General features: G+C 39.1%; 2 protein-coding genes across 5 annotated transcripts in view; one reads left to right on the forward strand and one right to left on the reverse strand.

Annotated features, from left to right (window-relative positions):
- Nucleotides 1-13,912, forward strand: part of ANKHD1 (ankyrin repeat and KH domain containing 1) — a 132,875-nt gene extending 118,963 nt beyond the window's left edge. For 2 of the 4 annotated variants that reach the window (XM_060179419.1, XM_060179460.1), the window contains 5 exons: nucleotides 7,311-7,487; nucleotides 10,186-10,437; nucleotides 11,550-11,725; nucleotides 12,993-13,157; nucleotides 13,424-13,912. In XM_060179419.1, coding sequence (XP_060035402.1) covers nucleotides 7,311-7,487; nucleotides 10,186-10,437; nucleotides 11,550-11,725; nucleotides 12,993-13,157; nucleotides 13,424-13,483 — 830 coding nt within the window. In that variant the 3' untranslated portion in view covers nucleotides 13,484-13,912. The remainder of the gene's footprint in view (nucleotides 1-7,310; nucleotides 7,488-10,185; nucleotides 10,438-11,549; nucleotides 11,726-12,992; nucleotides 13,158-13,423) is intronic. The other 2 variants (XM_060179428.1, XM_060179434.1) reach the window with 2 other exon arrangements.
- CD14 (CD14 molecule) overlaps nucleotides 1-22,486 on the reverse strand; it is a 247,120-nt gene that overhangs the window by 125,985 nt on the left and 98,649 nt on the right. The gene's annotated exons all lie outside the window — the stretch shown is intronic.

Here is a 22,486-nt window from a genome sequence, read left to right on the forward strand (position 1 = left end):
GTTGGATAGGTCAGAGAGAAATGGAGAGAGGAAGGGAAGACAGAGAGGGGAGAGAAAGATAGACACCTGCAGACCTGCTTCACTGCTTGTGAAGTGACTCCCCTGCAGGTGGGGAGCCAGAGACTCGGACTGGGATCCTATCACCAGTCCTTGTGCTTTGCACCACCTGCGCTTAACCAGCTACGCTACTACCTGACTCCCAATGTCCCTATTTCTTACGACTGAATAGTAGCTCACGATGTATATATACCACAACTTCTTAACCACTCATCTGTTGTACGCTTGAGTTGTTTTTCAATTTTCAGATATTATAAGCTTTTGACTAAAGTTAGCTATTTGGGCCTCCAGCTAAGGGCACATCCATCACATGGCAGTTATCCTCAAGTCGCTGCCCATCACTGAGTGCAGATATTTGACTCTGAATTATTTTCCTTTTAAGTGTGTTAAAGAAATTTATTATTGGGGCTGGGTGGTGGCGCACCTGGTTGAGTGCACATGTTATAATGCACAAGGACCCAGGTTCGAGCCCCTAGTCCCCACCTGCAGGGTGAAAACTTCACAAGTGATAAAGCAGGGCTGCATGTGTCTCTCTGTTTCTCTCCCTCTCTCTCCCCCATCCCTCTCAATTTCTGACTGTCTCTATCCAATAAATAAAGATAATAAATTTTTTTAAAAAGAAATTTATTATTGGGTTGTCAGAAAAGTCATGACACTTTTTTGCATAGAAAAACAGAAAAAAATACATTATGACTTTTCTGACAACCCAATAGAAGAGGAACTTGAGGGGAGGTGTCACACCTGGTTGAGCGCACATGTTACAATGCTCAAGGACATGGGTTCAAGCTCCTGGTCCCTACCTGCAGGGTGAAAGCTTTGCTAGAGGTGAAGCAGGGTTGCAGAGGTCTTTCTGTCTTTCTCCCTCTCTGTCTCTTCCTATTTTCTCAGTTTCTGGCTGTCTCTATCCAATAAATGAAAATAATTTTTTTGACTGATTTTTTTTTGGGGGGGGGGAATTAATGTTTTACATTCAACAGTAAGTACAATAGTTTGTACATGCATAACATTCCCCAGTTTCCCATATAACAATACAACCCTCACTAGGTCCTCTGAATCCTTGGACCTGTATTCTTTACTTTGGTGTGATTCCATTTCAAGTTCTACTTCTGTTTTCTTTTCTGATCTTGTTTTTCAACTTCTGCCTGAGAGTGAGATCATCCCATATTCATCCTTCTGTTTCTGACTTATTTCACGTAATATGAATTTTTCAAGGTCCATCCAAGATCAGCTGAAAAGCGTGAAGTCACCATTTTTTACAACTGAGTAGTATTCCATTCAGCAGTTTTGATAAGCATCCCCACTGTAGGTGGGGATCTGGGCTTGAACCTCGGTCCTTGCACATGGTGACATGTACACTCAACCACCTCACGGCACTGGACTCTTCTATTTTATTGATGGTTTCACTCAACTGGTGTTTAATTTTCATGCTATATTATTATTTATATATATGTATATATATATGATTTCTTTATTGGGAAATTAATATTTTACATTCAACAGTAAATACAATAGTTTGTACACGAATTAACATTTCCCAGTTTTCCATATAACAATACAACCCCCACTGGGTCCTCTGTCATCCTTTTTGGACCTGTATTCTCACTCCCACCCACCCACACCAGAGTCTTTTACTTTGGTGCAATACACCAATTCCAGTTCAGGTTCTACTTGTGTTTTCTGATCTTGTTTTTCAACTTCAGCCTGAGATTGAGATCATCCTATATTCATCCTTCTGTTTCTGACTTATTTCACTTAACATGATTTTTTTCTTTTTTTTTTATTTCTTTATTGGGGAATTGTTTTACATTCAACAGTAAATACAGTAGTTTGTACACACATTAACATTTCCCAGTTTTCCATATAATAATACAACCGCCACTAGATCCTCTGTCATCCTTCTTGGATCTGTATTCTCCCTACCCACACACCCCAGAGTCTGTTACTTTGGTGCAATACGCCAAATTCCAGTTCAGGTTCTACTTATGTTTTCTTTTCTCATCTTGTTTTCAACTTCTGCCTGAGAGTGAGATCATCCCATATTCATCCTTCTGTTTCTGACTTATATCACTCAACATGATTTTTTCAAGGTCCATCCAAGATCAGCTGAAAAGGGTGAAGTCGCCTTTTTTTTTTTAGAGCTGAGTAGTATTCCATTGTGTATATATACCACAACTTACTCAGTCACTCATCTTTTGTTGGACACCTGGGATGCTTCCAGGTTTTGGCTATTACAAATTATGCTGCTAAGAACATATGTGTACACAGATCTTTTTGGATGGATATGGTGGGTTCCTTAGGATATATCCCCAGGAGAGGGATTGCAGGATCATAGGTTAGGTCCATTTCTAGCCTTCTGAGAGTTCTCCAGACTGTTCTCCACAGAGGTTGGACCAATTGACATTCTCACCAGCAGTGGAGGAGGGTTCCTTTGACCCCACACCCTCTCCAGCATTTGCTGCTGTTACCTTTTCTGATGTGTGACATTCTCACAGGAATGAAGTGGTATCTCGTTGTCTTTATTTGCATTTCTCTGACAATCAGAGACTTGGAGCATTTTTTCATGTGTTTCTCTTTTGGATCTCTTCTGTGGTGAATATTCTGTCCATGTCCTCCCCCCATTTTTGGGTGGGGTTATTTGTTGTCTTGTTGTTGAGTCTGGCAAGCTCTTTATATATGTTAGTTATTAAACTCTTGTCTGATGTATGGCATCTTCTCCCATTCTGTGAGGGGTCTCTTGATTTGGGTAGTGGTTTCTTTTGCTGTGCAAAAGCTTTTTAATTTTATGTAGTCCCCCATAGGTTTATACTTGCCTTAGTCTTCTTTGTAATTGGATTCATTTCATTGAAGATGTCTTTGAAATTTATGCGGAAAAGATTTCTGCCAATATTTTCTTCTAAGTATCTGATAGTTTCAGGCCTAACATCCAAGTCCTTGATCCACTTGGAATTTACTTTTGTATTTGGTGAAATACAGTGATTCAGTTTCATTCTTCTGCATGTTTCAACCCACTATTTCCAAAACCATTTGTTGAAGAGACTCTGCTTTCCCCATTTAATAGTCTGAGCCCCTTTATCAAAGATTACATGTCCATAGGTGTGGGGGCTCACTTCTGGGCTCTCAATTCTATTCCACTCAGTGTGTCTATTCATGTTCCAGTACGAAGGAGTTTTGATGACAATGGCCCTATAATACAATTTGAGATCTGGGAGTGTGATGCATACGGTTCTGTTCTTTTTTTTTCAAAATTGTTTTGGCAATTCTAGGTCTTTTCTGGTTCCAGATAAATATTTGTAGCATTTGTTCTATTCTCCTAAAAAATGTGCTTGGGATCTTGATGGGGGGATAGCATTAAATTTGTATATGGCTCTGGGTAGTATATTCATTTTGATGATGTTAATTCTTCCAACCCATGAACGTGGAATATCTTTCCACTTCTTTGTGTCTTTTTCAATTTCCTTGAGTAGTGACTCATAATTTTCAGTATACAAGTCTTTCACTTCTTTGGTTAGATTTACTCCTAGATATTTTATTGTTTTTGTTGCTATAGTAAAAGGAATTGATTTCTGGATTTCAATTTCTTCTAACTCAGTGTTTGCATAGAGGAATGCCACTGACTTTTGAATGTTAATTTTGTAGCCTGACACCTTACTGTATTTCCTGATGATTTCTAAAAGCTTCTTGCTGGATTCCTTAGGTTTTTCTGTGTATGCTATCATGTCATCTGCAAATAAGGACAGTTTGACTTCTTCTCTTCCAATCTGTATCCCTTTAATTCCTTGCTCCTGCCTTATTGCTATGGCAAGAACTTCCAACACTATGTTGAATAATAATGGTGATAGTGGGCAGCCCTGTCTAGTACCTGATCTGCATGGAAATGCTTCCAGTTTTCACCATTGGGTATGATGTTGGCTGTAGGTTTGCTATATATAGACTCCACTATCTTCAGGAATTTTCCATCTATTCCCATTTTTTGTAGTGTTTTGATCATAAAGGGATGTTGCATTTTTTGTCAAAGGCTTTCTCTGCATCTATTGATATGACCATGTGGTTTTTGGTCTTGCTTTTGTTGATGTGGTGGATCACATTGATTGATTTACATATATTAAACCAACCTTGCATGCCTGGGATAAACCCCACTTGGTCATGATGAACAATCTTTTTAATAGACTGCTGTATCCGGTTGGCTAGAATTTTGTTCAGTATTTTAGCATCTATGTTCATCAAAGATAATGGTCTGTAGTTTTCTTTTTTGATTGTGTCCCTGTCTGCTTTTGGTATCAGAGTGATGTTGACTTCATAGAAGCTGGCAGGAAGTATTCCAGTATCTTCAATCTTCTGGAAGACTTTTAAAAGTAGAGGTATTTATTCTTCTTTGAAGGTTTTGTAGAATTCATTTGTAAAACCATCTGGTCCAGGACTTTTATTTTTGGGGAGATTTTTGATAACTGTTTCAATTTCATTAGTTGTGATGGGCCTGTTCATGTTATCCACTTCCTCTTTACTTAATTTTGGAAGTTGGTAGGTACCTAGGAAATCGTCCATTTCTTCCAGGTTCTCTAGCTTGGTGGCATATAGTTGTTCATAGAAGCCTCGCATGATATGTTGAATTTCTGTGGTGTCTGTTGTGATATCTCCTCTTTCATTTATGATCCATTTTATTTGGATATTCTCCCCTTTTTGTTTTGTGAGTCTGGCTAAACGTTTGTCGATTTTGTTCACTCTTTCGAAAAACCAACATTTACTTTCATTGATCTTTTGTATGGTTTTCTTATTCTCAATGTTATTTATTTCTGCCCTAACTTTAGTGATTTCTGTCCTTCTGGTTGCTTTAGGGTTCCTTTGTTCTTCTTCTTCTAGGTCTGTAAGATGTGCAATCATGCTATTTATTTGTGCTTTTTCTTGTTTCCTAATGTGTGCCTGTATGGCTATGAACTTCCCTCTCAGTACTGCCTTTGCTGTGTCCCAAATATTTTGATAGCTTGTGTCTTCATTTTCATTGAAGTCTCGAAACATTGTGATTTCTTCCTTGATTTCCTCTTTGACCCAGTAGTTGTTAAGAAGTGTACTGTTGAGCTTCCACATTTTGGGACTATTACTAATCTTTTGTTGCTTGTTAAGTGTTAGTTTAGTTCCACTGTGGTCTGAGAAGATGCTTGGGATGGTTTCAATGCTCTTGAATTTGCTGATGCTGTCTTTGTGGCCTAGCATATGGTCTATCCTTGAGAATGACCCATGTGGATTTGAGTAAAATGTGTATTCCAGTTTCTTGGGATGAATGACTCTGAAAATGTCTAATAGTTCTAGTTTATCTATCTCTTCATTTAGCTCCCTTATGTCTTTATTGATTTTCTGTCTGGATGATCTGTCAAGTTGAGATAGTGGGTTGTTGAAGTCCCCTACTATGACTTTGTTGCTGTTATTATATTGCTGTAGCTTTTTCAGTAGACGTTTGATGTATGTAGATGGCTTCTTATTGGGTGCATAGATGTTAAAATTTGTTAAGTCCTCTTGATTGACTATGCACTGAGCATTAAGTATTGTCCATTCCTATCTTTTTTAATCTTATCTATTTTAAAGTCTATCATGTCAGATATGAGAATAGCTGTTCCTGCCCTTTTTTTGGTGGGCCATTGGCTTGTATGATAGTTTTCTATCCTTTCACTTTAAGTCTGTGTTTGTCCTGTTGAGTTAGGTGGGTTTCCTGTAGACAGCATATTGTTGGGTTGTATTTTCTGTTCCATCTTCCTGCTCTGTGTCTTTTAATAAGTGAATTCAGGCCATTGACATTTATTGGTATCAAAGATTGAAGATATTTTAACACCACTCTTGTAGAGTTTTAGAGTGTTCTGATATATGCCCTATTTATGATGTTCTGACTGTTTATAGAAGACCTTTCAGAACTTCGTTTAGGGCAGGCTTGATGATAGTTGATTCCTTCAACTGTTAACTTGTCTGAGAAGGTTTTGATGCCTCCATCTAGTCTGAATGACAGTCTAGCAGGATATAGTATTCTTGGTTGAAAGCCTTTCTCATTGAGCACTTGATAGATATCTTGCCATTCTCTTCTGGCCTGTAGTGTTTGTGTGGAGAAGCTAATGTTTGGATGTTGAACTCGTTATTTTGTGCTTCACCCTTTGGGAGGCTTTTAGCTCGATTGTTGTCCTGGTTTGTTTCTCCAATATTTCTTCTGGCTGGTTTTCCCATTTTAGATATTATGTTATGAGTTCCCTCTCTTAGTACTTTTCAAATTACTGATTAGTATTTCCTGGATTGACTTGTGTCTAAGTAAAGTAATTAAAGGGTTCACAGCGGTGGAAGTTAACAGTTGTTTCAATAGTATTTTAATCCCTGAGTTGGAGCTCTGTGATTTAAAACCCTCTTTTTTTCTTCTTCTTCTTCTCCTTCTCCTTCTCCTTTCTTCTCTGTAGGCTATGGGAGCCTGAGGGCTTCTAAACTATAAGTAGGCTTCCTAGCTTAATCTCCCCATCTGCAGGGGAGTCGCTTCACAAGTGCTGAAGTAGGTCTGCAGGTATCTGCCTTTCTCTCCCATTCTCTTTCTCTCTCTCTGTCTTCCCCTCCTCTCTCCATTTCTCTCTGTCCTGTCCAACAACAACGACATCAATAACAAGAACTACTACAACAACAATAAGAAAACAAGGGCAACAAAAGGGAATAAATAAATATTTTTTAAAATGAAATAAAGATAATAATTTTTTTTATTAAAAAAAAAGAAGGTGGAAGGTCTGGCTTCTGTAATTGTTTCTCCACCGAACACAGATGTTGGCAGGTCAATCCAATCCCCAAGCCTGTTTGACTTTCCCTAGTGGGGCAGTGCTCTGCAGAGGTGCGGTTCTGGGACACATTGGTGAGGTTCTGTCCGGAGAGGTCAGGATGTTATAGTAGCATCTACAACTTGGTGGCTGAAGGGCAGTATGATATAAACTAAATTGCTCAATAAACAGGTACCCAAAGGTAGGAATTTTAAAGGATTTGGAACTGGAGAGCTAGTATAATATTTATGTAAAAAAATGTCATTCCTGAAGCTCCAAGTTTCCAGGTTCAAATCACCTTAAACCATTGCTAAGTAGTGCTCTAGTTCGAAGAAGGGTGGGGAGAGTTTGGGGCATATGCTATCATATAAATAGAGTATTTTGTTCTATGCTCTATAAAATTGAACCATTTGTTTCTTTTTAAGCAAGAATTAAGTAAGCTTGAACTTTCAGTTTTAAAGTCTTGGACTTGTTTTATTTCAGGGTTACCATCCATTGATCCATCAGGCAGCTCACCGTCTTCCTCTTCTGCTCCTCTGACAAGTTTTTCCAACATACCAGGAGCACGTGTATTCCTACAAGGGCCAGCTCCTGTTGGGACACCTAGTTTCAACAGACAACATTTTTCTCCACATCCTTGGACAAGCGCCTCAAACTCATGTAGGAATTATAGAGAAACTCTTATTTAAAAAAGTCTTAAATATGTCATTAAGTCATTTGTTTCAGAAATAACTTAAAATAACTTTAGTGAGTTAAATGGTATGTAGATACCCAGGGTTTCTATTGTAGTCATATTGAAAATTATCTGTTATTGCTAAGATAGAAAAATTGAGGGGGCCAGGCACTGGTGCATCTGGTTGAGTACACATATTACAGTATGCAAGGACCTGTGTTTGAGCCCCTGGTTCCCACCTGCAGGGCGAAAACATCATGAGTGGTGAATTAGGATTGTAGGTGTCTGTCTCTTTTCCTTCTCAATTTCTCTCTGTCTCTACCCAATAGTAAATAAATTTTTAAAAAAAATTGAGGGTGGGGAGAGATAACATAATGGCTGTGCAAAGAGACACTCATCGCTGAGGCGCTAAGGTCCCAAGTTCAATTCCCCAAATAGCCATAAACCAGAGGTGAACAGTACTCTTGTTTAAAAAATAAATAAATATATAAGTACACCTTTTTCTTTTTAATAAAAAGATTTTATTTATTCATGCAAAAGAGAGAGAGAGAGAACCAGATGTCAGTGGTACATGTGCTGCCGGGGATTGAACTCGACCTCATTCATGAGAGTCCATTGCGGCATCCATTGCACCACCTCTTAGACCACAGAGCACATAAGTATGTCTCTTAAAAATATTAAAGGGCGGGAGTGGGGCGGTAGCGCAGCGGGATAAGCACACGTGGCACGAAGCGCAAGACCGGCATACGGATCCCGGTTCGAGTCCCCAGCTCCCCACCTGCAGGGGAGTCACTTAACAAGCGGTGAAGCAGATCTGAAAGTGTCTGTCTTTCTCTCCCCCTCTGTCTGTCTTCCCCTCTTCTCTCCCTTTCTCTCTGTCTTATCTAACAACGACATCAATAACAACAATAAAAACAACAATAGAGGGGGGGGCAACAAAAAGGGAAAATAAATAAATATTAAAAATTTAAACAATATTAAAGGGCAGGTGTAGATAGTATAATGCTTATACAGAGAGACTCTCAGTGGTTTGGGAGATGGCACAGTGGATAAAGCATTGGACTCTCAAGCATGAGATCCTGAGTTAAATTCCCAGCAGCACATGTACCAGAGTCATGTCTGGTTCTTTCTCTCTCTCCTCCTGTCTTTCTCATTAATAAATAAATCTTTAAAAGAGAGAGAGACTCTCATACCTGAGGCTGTAATGTCTCAGGTTTAATCCCCCGTACCATCATAAGCCAGAGCTAAGTAGTGCTCTGGTAAAAAATAAGAAATTAAAAATTATTTAAAAGGGCCAAGTGGTGGTGCACCTATCACACATTACAATACGCAAGGACCCAGGTTCAAGACCCTGAGCCCCACCTACAGGAGGGAAGCTTCCAAGTGGTGAAACAGTGCTGCAGGTATCTCTGTCTCTCTTCTTCTTAATCTCTCCATCCCCTCTCAATTTCTATCCAAAATAAATATTTATTTAAAAAAAAAAAAAACTGAGAAAGGCCAAGCTATTCCAAACTAGAAATGGTTACATTGGGCCTTGGATCAAGAAAAGTCTTACAAGTAGTTTTCTGTTTTTCTTTTTTTTTTTTCTAAGTATGATCTTATTTATTATGTATGAGAAAGTTTGTTTAACATGAGAGCAAAGAGAGACAGATAAGCCAGAACACCATTCTGTCACATTCAGTGCCAGTGATCAAACTCAGATGTCAGGTATGTACAGATACATGCAAAGCTGATATTCTACCAGTTGAGCTATTTCCCCAGCTGCTAAAAGATCCTTTTGGAAAACTATAGTGAAATATCTTTTTTTTTTTAATTTCATTTGATAGGACTGAGAAAGAAATTAAGAGGGAAGGGGGATAAAAAGGGAGAGAGAAAGATACCTGCTGCACTGCATCACAGCTTGTTAAGTGTCATCCCCATCCTAATTGGTACCATCCTGTCCGGTCCCATTACCCTCACAAATGGGAGCCTGGGGCTTAGCCCCAGGTCCTTGTACATGGTTAGGATGTGCTCTTAACCAGGTGTACCACCACCCAACCCCCTAAAATAATTTCTCAAATCTGAAAACAATTTGAATTTATGTTACCTGGTTAGTATGGTACGATTAAGTCCTGGATTATTTTTAGATTTACGGAAGCTGTGTTGTTGTTGCTGTTTGTAAGTAAAAGTATTCATTTCATTTTATGTTTAGGAGAACCCCGGAGCCTCGGGCATAAAAGTCACTGTGTATAACCACTATGTTGTCTCTCTAGCCTCTGATTTAGTTATTTCAGTATTTAGACAAGATGATGTTCTAAAAGAACTTAAAGAAGATCTGATTTTTTGTAATATTTTGTTTCTTGCTTGTTTTCTTCTTTTTTCTGAGAGAGACAGAGAGGCTAGAGCACTACTCTGTCCCGTTATTTGATGCTGGAAATCTAACCCAAAGTCTCATGCTTATAAAGCATGTGCTCTAGCACTGAACCAGCTCTCTGGCCCCTGGAAAGTTTTAGATTACTGTTTCTCAACATTATAGGTATAAACAATATAGGATAATGTTTATAGAAACTATATTTTTCATTTAGATTGTTATAAAATTTAATTTTTCTTTACAGAAACTATGCTGTGGAATAAGTTATGAACCAAGGTTTCTAATATTATAAGTTTTATATATAATAAAACAATAGAGAAATATTTTACCACCAGGTGACTCTCCTATTCCATCTGTTTCTTCGGGATCATCCTCACCTCTTTCAGCCACTTCTGCCCAACCAACATTGAGCCAACCAAAAGGAGGCACTGCCAGCCAAGACCGAAAGATACCTCCTCCCATTGGAACAGAGAGACTAGCCCGGATTCGACAAGGAGGGTCTGTCACACAAGCCCCTGTCGGAACTAGTTTTGTTGCTCCTGTTGGTCACAGTGGAATATGGTCATTTGGTGTTAATGCTATGTCAGGTATGGTCATCTTTTTCTCTGTCTGGAAAGATATCTCAAATTAGGTGTAGGATTTTGCCATTAAGACAGAATTTCTTAACAAAACTATTTAGTCCCTATACTTAACAACCAATGAGGAATGTTTATGCCTTTGAAGAAGTAAGTTCCATTCTAATATAACATTAATGTATTTTATATAATTCTTTATATTTTATTTCATTATATATTTATAAGTAGTTATATTTTATACTAAGTTATACTATACAGTATAAAAGAATATAGAGTTGAAAATCAACCAAATAGCTTACTTGGATTGTACACCTGTGTTGTCATGCACACAACCCTCCCCCTACTGTACTAGTGGAAGCTTTAGTGGTAGGTGTCTTTCCCTCCCTCTGTTTTTGTCTCTCCATCTCTCTTTCCCTCTTGTTCTATCTGAAGAAAGTATGCCCGGAGCAGTGAAGCCATGGTCATGACAAAGAAAAAAAGAGATAAAAAGAATAGTTTATGTTGTTTGGGAGGTGGTGAAATGGATAAAGCATTGGACTCTCAAGCATAAGGTCCTGAATTCAATCCCATAGCAGCGTATGTACCAGAGTGATGCCTGGCACTTTATCTTTCTCATTAATTAATAAATAAAAATCTTTAATTAAAAAAAGAATAGTTCATTAAAAGTAAAAAAAATTATAGTGTACTCCCCCCCCCCCTTAAGCTTTCTCTTTTTTTTTCTTTTTTGCTTCCAGGGTTATTGCTGGGGCTATGAATCCATTACTCCTGGAGGCTATTTTTTCCCTTTTGTTGCCTTTGTTGTTTATCATTGTTGTTGTTGTTGCTCTTTTTGTTGTTGGGTAAGGCAGAAAGGAGGGGGAAACAGAGGAGGGAGAGAAAGATAGACACCTGCAGACCTGCTTCACCACTTGTGAGGTGACGTGACCCACCCCCCTGCAGGTGGGAGCCAGGGGCTCGAACCAGGATCCTTAAGCCGGTCCTTGCACTACATGCCATGTGCACTTAACCCACTGTGCTACCACCCAGACCCCCTTTTAAGCTTTCTAATGTAGAATAAGACAAACACCTGAGTTCTTGTATATGTTATCTAAATTAATTCTAAACCCTTTTTTCCATCTTTCCAGAAAGTTTATCGGGTTGGTCACAGTCTGTGATAGGAAATCATCCAATGCATCAACAGTTATCAGATCCAAGCACATTCTCCCAACACCAACCAATGGAGAGAGATGATTCTGGAATGGTGGCCCCCTCTAATGTTTTTCATCAACCTATGGCAAGCAGTTTTGTGGATTTTTCTAAAGTACGTTGACAAACATTGCTATAACTTGTTTGACACTTTGCCTATCGGTGTAGTCACATGTTAAGAAATGGCTTGTAATGAGGGATGGGGTAGATACTTCCAGAGGAATAAAGAGTAGAGAAGTTATCAAGGAGAAGGGGATGGGATACGGCGTTCTGGTGGTGGGAATTGTGTGGAGTTGTACCCCTCCTATCCTATGGTTCTGTCAGTGTTTCTATTTTATAAATAAAATAATACAAATATTAAAAATAATAAATTTTTAAAAAAGAAGGAAGAAAGGGTTTAGGGCGGAGTAGATAATAACATAATGGTTATGCAAAGAGAGTCGTGCCTGAAGCTCCATAGTCCCAGATTCAGTCTCCTGCACTACCATAAGCCAGAGCTGAGTTCTGGTTAAAACAATAATAAATAAAATTTAAAAAGAAAAAAAAATTGGCAACTCCTTAAAAAAAAATAAATAAAACAGGTTTATATTGAAATGATTCTTATTTTTGGTATAATTTGTTCCCATGGCATTGCCAAAACTTTTGTCCAATTTCAAGAGTTGGTTATGTTATCTACAATAGTTTGTCCTCAGATTAGCCAGAGGATACTCAGTTCCCCCCCCAAAAAAAAAAAAAAAAACTCAGAGATTCAAGTTTTGCATCTTTGTATTTTATTGCCACAAGGAGTCCTCTGTTCCTCTAATAAGGAAGCTGTATGGCTAGGTGTTCTCTAGTTCTCTAATCCTCTTGACTGTTGTGAGTGCTCCATAGCTACTCTAAAACCAGGTTATGAGAGCAAACAGATAAGATAGAATTCCCCTTTCTAGTCTGGCCAAATAGCGTAGTGGTTATGCAAAAAAACTTTCCTTCCTGAGCCACCAAAGGTCTCAGGTTCAATCCCTAACACCACCATAAGCCAGAGTTAAACAGTGCTCTTGTAAAATAAATAAATATAATGAGAATTAAATTTTTAAAATTAAAAGATTCCCCCTTGTCTTCTTAGCACAATCTTACTAGCGTAACTAAAGTATGGGAAAGTTGAGAACAATAGTATGTGTTTATCAAATATAGGACACTTCCTGATGATATAATACTGATTTAGTTGGGTTCTTTTTTGTTGGAAATGTGCTGATGCAGATAAACACTTTTGCTTTCTTAGCACCATACAGTACTGTACTTAAAGGAACCTCAGTTCTTTAAATGAAGGGCAATTTTAAATAAATTGGTGTAATGAAATCATTTGTAGTTATTTCATGATTAAACCATTCTTTCTGCTGTTTTAGGGTCTACCAATTTCCATGTATGGAGGCACCATAATTCCTTCTCATCCTCAGCTTGCTGATGTTCCAGGAGGCCCTCTGTTTAATGGACTTCACAACCCAGATCCTGCTTGGAACCCTATGATAAAAGTTATTCAAAATTCAACTGAATGCACTGATGCCCAACAGGTAAAGTTGACTTAATGTTTTTGTATTTCTCAAATGTGTTATGTCATTCTTTTAATTCTTGGGTATTCCCAAGTTCTGAATATCAAAAAACATGTCATCTGAATTAAGTTTTCCAATATCAAGATGCTACTACTAAACATTTTACTTTGTTGTATAGTTATTCTTCCTAGGCAGAAACAGTGAATTGCCATTGCATTGATATAATAAGTTTGTAAATGTCTAAAGATTCCTAATTAGAAATTCCAATTTTTCCTCCCCCTTTTCAGATGTGGCCTGGCACGTGGGCACCTCATATTGGAAACATGCATCTCAAATATGTCAACTAAGTTAGAAGGTCTTACTCATTAGCCTTGTTTGAGAAACCTATGACTTTGGAAGAACCCCCGGGGATTTTTTTTTTTTTTTTAATGTGCCTAACTAATAAATTTTCTCTAAGGCTTTAGCAATGGAATTTTGATTTGCCATTGTCTAAGAACAATGTCATTTCCTATCCACCTGATTATGTTCTTTGGCTAGTTTAGCCATTTTGAATTTAGTTCTTTTGGCTAAATATACTGAATGCTACTTGTATAAAAAAAAAAAGGATTAGATGGTTACATGTTTCAACCATTTAGGATGGTAAATACATGTACAATTGTTTACATACTTAAAAGGATAAAGTTAAGTAAAATTCTTGTCATATAGTGGCTCTACTTAATGTAGCCTGTATCAATGTGAAATATTTACCAGAATATTCAATAAAAAGATGAACAGTATTTAGTGGGGTGTGATCCTTTCAGTGGCCCTGCAGGTACCACCCAATCCACAGTCATCCTGAAACATAATACATTATTTGTAACAGGATTCTCACATTTTACACTTTAGAGTCTGTTTTTTAGGCTGCTTCAGAAAAGAACTTTTTAAAATATATATATATATTTTCCCTTTTGTTGCCCTTGTTGTTTTATTGTTGTAGTTATTGTTGTTATTATTGATGTCTTTGTTGGATAGGACAGAGAGAAATGGAAAGAGGAGGGGAAGACAGAGAAGGGGAGATTAAGATAGACATCTGCAGACCTGCTTCACCACCTGTGAAGCGACTCCCCTTGAGGTGGGGAGCCAGGCTCGACCCGGGATCCTTGCGTTTTGCGCCACGTGCGCTTAACCTGCTGTGCTACCACCCAACTCCCAGAAAATAACTTTTTTTTTTTTTTTTTAACCAGAGCACTATTCAACTCTGGCTTATGGTGGGGGGGAAGGGTTGAACCTGGAACTTTGGAGCCTCAGGCATGAGAGTCTGTTTGCATAACCATTATGCTATCTACCTTCAGCCCCAGAAAATAACTTATTTTTAAAATATTTATTTTATTTATTTATTCCCTTTTGTTGCCCTTGTTGTAGTTATTATTGTTGTTATTGATGTCGTTGTTGAATAGGACAGAGAGAAATGGAGAGAGGAGGGGAAGACAGAAAGGGGGAAAGAAAAACAGACACCTGCAGACCTGCTTCACTGCCTGTGAAGCGGCTCCCTTGCAGATGGGGAGCCAGGGGCTCGAATTGGGATCCTTACGCCGGCCTTGCACTTTGAGCCGCCTGTGCTTAACCTGCAGTGTTACCACCCAACTCCCCAGAAAAGAACTTTTAAGAGTAGTTATCTCCTTACTCTGTGTTCCTTGTTCTCTTCATGTAATTTTGTAAGTGAGAAAGTTCCAAGCTCCTTATGAATCATGGGTTTTCACTCTTTATGAATCTTGAATATGAGAACTAAAGCAATAGAATTTCAGTCAAATAACACTGAGCAAACTAAAGAACACCCAGCTTATCAACACTCAAGCTTATCAAGAGCCTTATTAGGCTCTTCTTGTGTTTCCTGACTTTTTAATCTAAAGATTAATTTGGTTGGGTTTTGAGCTGGGACAGAGTGGGGCTGGGTAACTCCTGTATTCTGTTGTTTTGTTGAACCAGCTGAGAAATGTTTATAAATATGTGACTTATTCTGGGCTTAATTCCATGGCCCCAAGTATGAAAAGCCAATATGTTAAACAAAGTAAACACTGCAATGGATTGTTTTGGCTAAACTATAGACTATGCCAAGAATCTGATGCAATAGAGAAGGAAAACCATCCCACTAAAAAAGGACAATCATCAACTTGTTCATGTTTTAAAATAGTTTAATTTCCTGGTCTTAAGTATAGACAGTTTTAAAAAGAAAACAATTCCATGTTTCAGGCTGATAGAAAAGTTAAGACACAAAACAAGGCAAAGAAGGGGGAAATTAATAGTAAATAAGGACAGGACTGTCCAAAGAGCACTTTTCTACTCTCATACCAACAGAAATTCTTAATACCAAAAGTTTGTTCTGTATTAGACATAGTTGTGGGCTAGAGAGATAGCATAATAGTTATACAAAAGGACTTTGATGTCTGAGGCATCAAAGGTCCCAGGTTCAATCCCCAACACCAACATCAGCCAGAGCTTGAGATGTGCTCTGGTTTAAAAAAATTTTTTCAAAAAAAACCTTTTTTTTTTTTGTCTTTCATATAATCTTGTGGCAGTTACCTTTAAGTCATTTCTTATTTTCTATTTGTAATGGATTTGTAAAATACCACTAGTGCTGAAGTTATCTTTTTGATGACCACATCAAGTACTCGTAAGAGATTTCGTATCTTGAGGGGTAAAAGACCCCATGGATCACTTACATACCCTGCTGTTTCACTTATCCCAACTTAAACAAACAAACAAACAAAGACCTACTCTGGTGAAATAAATGAAACTGCTCTTGAAACATATGCTAGTGAGAGATATACCAAATAAATTATTCAGTGGGACCAGACTGTGAGTTTTGTTCTATTTTAGTTGTCTATAATACATTTGAATTATCTGGAAGAACTCTTAATTAATATTACTTTCCATATTTTGAGGATCACAAAATGAGAAATTTTATCTCAAATCAGGAACTAGAAACCATAAGAAAAGGTTTTGAGAACCTCCTAGAAGCAGTAAGGAACAGTAGTAGTTAAGATACACCCCTCCACATCCTCTTAGCACTGCCTTCTTTTCTGACTATTTGGATCTCATTAGCCTACTCCCCACTCCATATTACCTGCTATAATCTCTTCTTCCTCTGTCTTGCCTCTTCCTGGCATTACTTTACTGCTATTTTATCAACCTGAACCTTGGATTAAAGCTAGCTCAGGTAAGAACTTACTTTCAAAATATACAAGGGGTTTGGTGGGAGGCAGTATGGGTAGAGTGGAACAGTAGTCAGTAGCCTAAATTTTATTCTCACTTCTGTCACTTAGATACGTGGCTTTAGGCAAATCATTTTTCATTTCTGGGCTTTATTTTCTTCATCTGAAAATGAAATTGAATGGAAATGAACTCAAAAGAATCTCCTAGATCTGACATGGATTGTGTCTGGTTTTCTAGTTTTTTTTCCTTATGCATGTATGTTATGGAAATACTGGGCGCACTAGAGTGACTCTTGCTGAGGTATGAGAACCTCTCCCACTGGCTCTCACATGGAATCAAAAGCCTGTTGTTGTGGGATCCAGAATTGATTTTGAACTTTAATGGAGACAAAAACTTGCACATCCATAGTGAGCACTCAAGTCACTAGGATACATCCTACTAAAGAACAGTTCCAACCCCTTGAGAATTACAGCTCTTTCAAGAAATAAATTAGCCATCAAAGTTTCTGAACCTACTTATTTCAAGTAATGCTAATGTCATAAAATTCCACCACCAATAAAATTAATGATGTTTTAAAAACCTTTCAACCTATTGTGGCTACAGTGTGCTGACTTGCCCTTTTATAGGCCAGTCTGCTTCCTTCAGTCCCTGCTCTCAAAGGGGAAATCCCACCACCTCAGCTAACCAGACCGAAGAAGAGAGTTGGACAAGCAATGGTGCCCTCTCCTACCCAGAGGTAAGCAATCTTAGGACTTAAGACTACAATTGTCCCCTGTTCTTGAAGATTCTGTCCCAGTCTCCCCCCCCCATCTTCAAAGTTTGTGCACATGAGCATCACCTTTAGTTTGAGGCTGCTTGTACAAGGGGAAATACTCAGTATACACGGTTGTGTTTAAGACCTTTGAACCACATTGTAAACCCAGGAACTGACAAACAAGCCTGCAGGAAAACAGATTTTGAACACCTCGTTCTGTAACTGGCCTGAGGTTTCCTCTACCAAGAAATATGGCACACTGTGACGACTTCCCAGTGGACCCTGTCCAGGGGTGAAGGTTTCTAATAAAATTGCATTTCTTTCTTACATTTTTTTTTTAGATTTTATTGATTTCTACAAAAGGGGAAGGGGGAGAGACCAGAGTACTGCTCAGCTCTAGCATATGGTAATGGCAAGAATTAAACCTAGGACTTCAGCCATACAAGTCTGATGAACTACTACTGCACATGCCCCATTACCCAACACTATATTTTCTGTTCATCCTCAAAGTTTCATTATTTTCATTCTCTCTTGCAAGAAAGGGTAATTAATGGGGTGAGAACAAATTACTTTTAAGTATTCAAAACCTAAGTGTGTTAAAATGACCTCCAATAAAAAGCACAAGTCTAGACTTCAGAGCTCATATAATAATCTGAGTGCATGCAAACCTATTTTGTGACTTTGGCATTTCACTGCACTGGACAGACTTTTTCAGAGAGAAAGAGAGGAAAAGACACCACAACACCAAAGCTTCCTTCAGTGCAGTGGTGCCTAGGTTGTGCCTATAGCAAAGCAGATGAGCTGTTCTACTGCTCCACTCCCCCCCGACTCTATCCGGTGGGTGGGTGGGTGTGTATATGTGTGTGTGTGAGAGAGGAAGAGGGAGAGAGACACAGAGAGAGAGAGAGACTGGCACTACTTTTTTACTTCCTGTTTTATCTTTATCATTATTATCCCTCTGGTTTAATCTCTTGCTTCTTCATCTAGGTTGCACAGGTGATGAATCTGATTTACTCTAAAGCAAACTACCTATTTTTTCCCCAAAAAACTATCATTTCATTTGAAGCTGGCACAGTCACACTAAGATCAAGGAATGTCAAATGAACCTCACGTTCTATTTTGCAATAGTTATCAGTCCACAAAAACAGATTAGGGAACTACAAAACACAGTGGATCTCTACACCTTAGCAATGAGTCCAAGCAATATCTTTATATCATGGTACAGTTTGAAACATAGGCAAAATGATAGCATCTTTATATTTTAAAAAAATAATAATTACAGTGGTCTGGGAGGTGGTGCAGTGGATAAGGCATTGGACTCTCAAGCATGAGGTCCTGAGTTCAATCCCCAGCAGTACCACCAGAGTGATGTCTGGTTCTTTCTCTCTCCTATCATCTCTCATGAATAAATTTTAAAAATCTTTTTAAAAATTATATATGTGTGTGTGTGTGTGTGTTATAAGGATTTGGGGCACACAATTTTAAAAAATACCCTGTCTTTATTTATCTATTTTTACCTCCGAGGTTATTGCTGGGGCTCAGTGCCTGCACTAGGAATCCACAGCTCCTGGAGGCCATTTTTCCCATTTTTGTTGCCCTTGTTATTGTTACTGCTGTCATTGTTGTTGGATAGGACAGAGAGAAATGGGGAGAGAAAGATAGACACGTGCAGACCTGCTTCACCACTTGTGAAGAGACACCCCCCCCCCCCTTGCAGGTGGGGAGCTAGAGGCTCGAACTGGGATCTGTACTCCGGTCCTTACACTTTGCATCATATGCATTTAGCCTGCTAGCCACTGCCTGGCCCCCCTCTTTATTTATTTTTTTTAAATGATGTCATGTTTTTGACAAATTGTGGCTACCTGATTGATGGTACACAACTTTAGATTATTGGTAAGTCCAATATATGTAAACAAAGAAAAGCAGCTACAAAAAAAAATCTAAATGAATCTTAGGTGACATCCAAGTCCAGGTGTCTTTTAAGATTTTTTTTTCCAGTAGAGTTGTTGCTGAGGGCTTGGTGCCTGCACTAGGAATCCATTGCTCCTGGTAATCTTTTTTTTTTTTTCTTTCTATTTTATTGGATAGGACAGAGAAATTGGAAGAGGAAAAAATAGAGAGAGAGGGAAAGATAGACACGTGCAGACTTGCTTCCCCACTTAAAAAGCACCCCCCTCCTGCATGTGTAGAGCTAGGGCTTGAACCCAGGTCTTTGTATATGGTAATGAGTGTGCTTAGTGGGGAGCACTACTGCCCAGCCCCCTCCAAAAAAAAAAAAAATACCTACTCTGAAAGTACACAGCATCCCAAGAAATATAACAGGTGGTTGCTATAGTAGCAATAACTGCTGATATTGTTTTGTAGTAAAGTCTAATAATAGGCAGACCTCACTACTGCACTAGTCCATCTTGAAAATTTTTGACATTTCTATGAAAAACTGAATCACTATCCAAAAATTATCCCCCATGCAACAGACCAGATCTCTTACCTTTCAGCATGCTTTTTTTCCATTTGAACATTTCACACACATTATATATTCTCCCACATAAGGCATGCCCCCTATCTTGTTTTCCCTATTATATGTAGTAATACAACTACTATATCATCTGTCTCAATCATCCATTCTCTCCATCCTTATAGACCACTGTCTTTTTGCTCACTCCATTCCACTAGGCTGGAGTCTTCACCATCCCATCCTCTGCCTACCTGATGAAACTACCTTATTTAAAAACTAATTTGTCAGGTAACACAGCAGGTTAAGCACACATGGCATGAAGCATAAGGACCAGCATAAGGAAGGATTCTGGTTCAAGCCCCCAACTACCCACCTGCAGAGTCACTTCACAGGCAGTGAAGCAGGTCTGCAGGTGTCTTTCTTTCCCTCTGTCTTCCCTTCCTCTCTCCATTTCTCTCTGTCTTATCCAACAACATCAATGACAACAATAATAACCACAGCAACGATTAAAAAAAAAAAAAGGCAACAAAAGGGAAAAAGTAGCCTCTAGTAGCAGTAGATTCGCAGTGTAGGCACCGAGCCCCAGCAATAACCCTGGAGGCAAAACATAAAAACTAATTTGTCAGGGCCAGATAATGGTGCATTTGGTTAAGTGCACACATTACAGTGCACAGGATCCAGATTCAAGCTCCTGTCCCCACCTGCAAGGGGGAAAACTTCGCAAGTGGTGAAGCAGGTATACAGGTGTCTCTCTGTCTCTTTATCTCCCCCTTCCCTCTCAATTTCTGTCTCTATCCAATAATAAATAAATAGATTTTTTTAAAAAACCTAATTTGTCATTGATGGATCCCTACAGCTGCTCCTAGGCCTTAACTCTTCAGTGTTGCTCACAACACTTAGGTATGTATATACCACTTTTTTTCTAATTGCCACCAGGGTTATAGGCAGGGCTTGGTGCTTGCACAATGAATCCACTGCTCCCAACAGCCATCTTTAAAAAAAAAAAAAAACATTCTTTAGGAGATGAAAAGCCCCAATTGAAGTGTACTCACCTCACACATCTCAGGTTCTAGGTTCGATTCTCCCTAGAAACTACTCAGAACATAAAAAAAAATTTAGTTATTTTCTTTGATAAGACAGAAAGATTGGAGTGGAGAAGAGGAGATAGAAAGATACTTATAGACGGTGGTGCACTGGGTTAAGCGCACATAGTACAAAGCGCAAGGATCCCAGTTCAAGCCCCCGACTCCACTGCAGGGGAAGGTTGCTTCACAAGCAGTGAAGCAGGTCTGCACATATCTGTCTTCCTCTCCCCCTCTCTATTCTCCCCTCCTTCCTCAGTTTTTTTCTGTCCTATCCAGTTTTTAAAAAAAAGGCCTCTAGGAGCAGTGGGTTTGTAGTGCAGGCACCAAGCCCCAGTGATAACCCTGGAGGCCAAAAAAGAAGATACTTTCCCCATCAATGGGGATCAGGAGCTTGCAGGAGCTTGAACCTGAGTCTTTGCACATAGTAATGTGTGCACTCTACACAGTTTGCCACCATCGGCTCCTACACCGCTTTGTAAGGGGATCAAAATATCCTTAAGAATGATAAAATAGGGAATCCGGTGGTAGCACAGTGGGTTAAACACAGGTGGCGCAAAGTGCAGGGACGGGTTAAGGATCCTAGTTTGAGCCCTGGCTCCCCACCTGCAGGGGAGTCGCTTCACAGGTGGTGAAGCAGGTCTGCAGGTGCCTTATCTTTTCCCCTACTCTGTCTGCCCCTCCTCTCTCCATCTCTCTGTTCTAACAATGACATCAATAACAACAATAACTACAACAACAATAAAAAACAACAGGGGGGGGCAAAGGGTAGATAGCATAATGGTTATGCAAACAGACTGTCATTCCTGAGGCTCCGAAGTTCCAGGTTCAATCCCCTGCACCACCATAAGCCAGAGCTGAACTGTGCTCTGGTAAAAAAAAAAAAAAAAAAAAAATAGGGGCAACAAAAGGGAGAAAAAAGTGATAAAATTATATACGCCCTTGCTACCTGAAGTGTGATTCTTAAGATCTGCAACATTGGGCTCTTACTAAAAAACCAAAACCTTACGGTCCTCATTTTAACAAGATCTGAAAGTGATTTATATATACATTGTATTTTCAGAAGCACTGGCATACCATTAAGCTGGTTTTAAAAATGAGTTTTGAAGTTGTGAGAGAATCAGATACTGCCAGAGTAATGTTACTGACAGAAGCATGAATCAGGTGGCCTGTGTACTTGATTGGAGGTGGAGCATATTCTGATTTTTAGGCCAAACATCTTTATATCTAAAGTCAGACCCTCTGACTCTTAAAAGCTAGAGAACAAGCCCTCTTCTCCAGCCCTGATTCCTTTCTTAGTTTCTTGAGGTGTGAGTGGCTATGGCAGAGAGACTAAAGTGAAGGCCTTCCCTACCCCCCAACTTTTTCTCATCCTTTAATCATCCAGGTATTGCTTCTTCCAGACAGCCTGTCTCCCTCTATAGCCTTTCCCTTCAGGTTAAGCTCCATTAAGCATTTTTCACCTTGTATGGTAACTAGTGGAAAGCTCTACACAGTTGTGCTGAAGGGCACTGACTCTAGAATCAGATAGAACAAGTCTGAATCCAAGCTTCCCCTCCCTACAAGATAATATGAGTTTGTGTCAGGGAGACAACCTCTCTGGGCTTTAGTTTCCTTATTTGTAGGATGTGGCTAATAGTAGTATTTTACTATACTTATCTCACCTTCCCCCATGTATCTAGCTAAGAGTAACTAGCTGAACAGTTGCACACTCCCTGGCAGCCTTATTGTTGGGCCCTGAGGAAATACAGGCCTGTGCAGAACCTGGGACTTCTTCCAGCTTTCTGCTAGCCAGGACTTGCTCCCTAGCAGGCAGGGCGGGACAGCAGGATTGAGTGACAGTGGGTGGCCCGCCCCGAGTGTGACG

The sequence above is a fragment of the Erinaceus europaeus genome, chromosome 2 (assembly GCF_950295315.1).
Source record: "Erinaceus europaeus chromosome 2, mEriEur2.1, whole genome shotgun sequence".
In the NCBI taxonomy this organism is placed as follows: Eukaryota; Metazoa; Chordata; class Mammalia; order Eulipotyphla; family Erinaceidae; genus Erinaceus; species Erinaceus europaeus.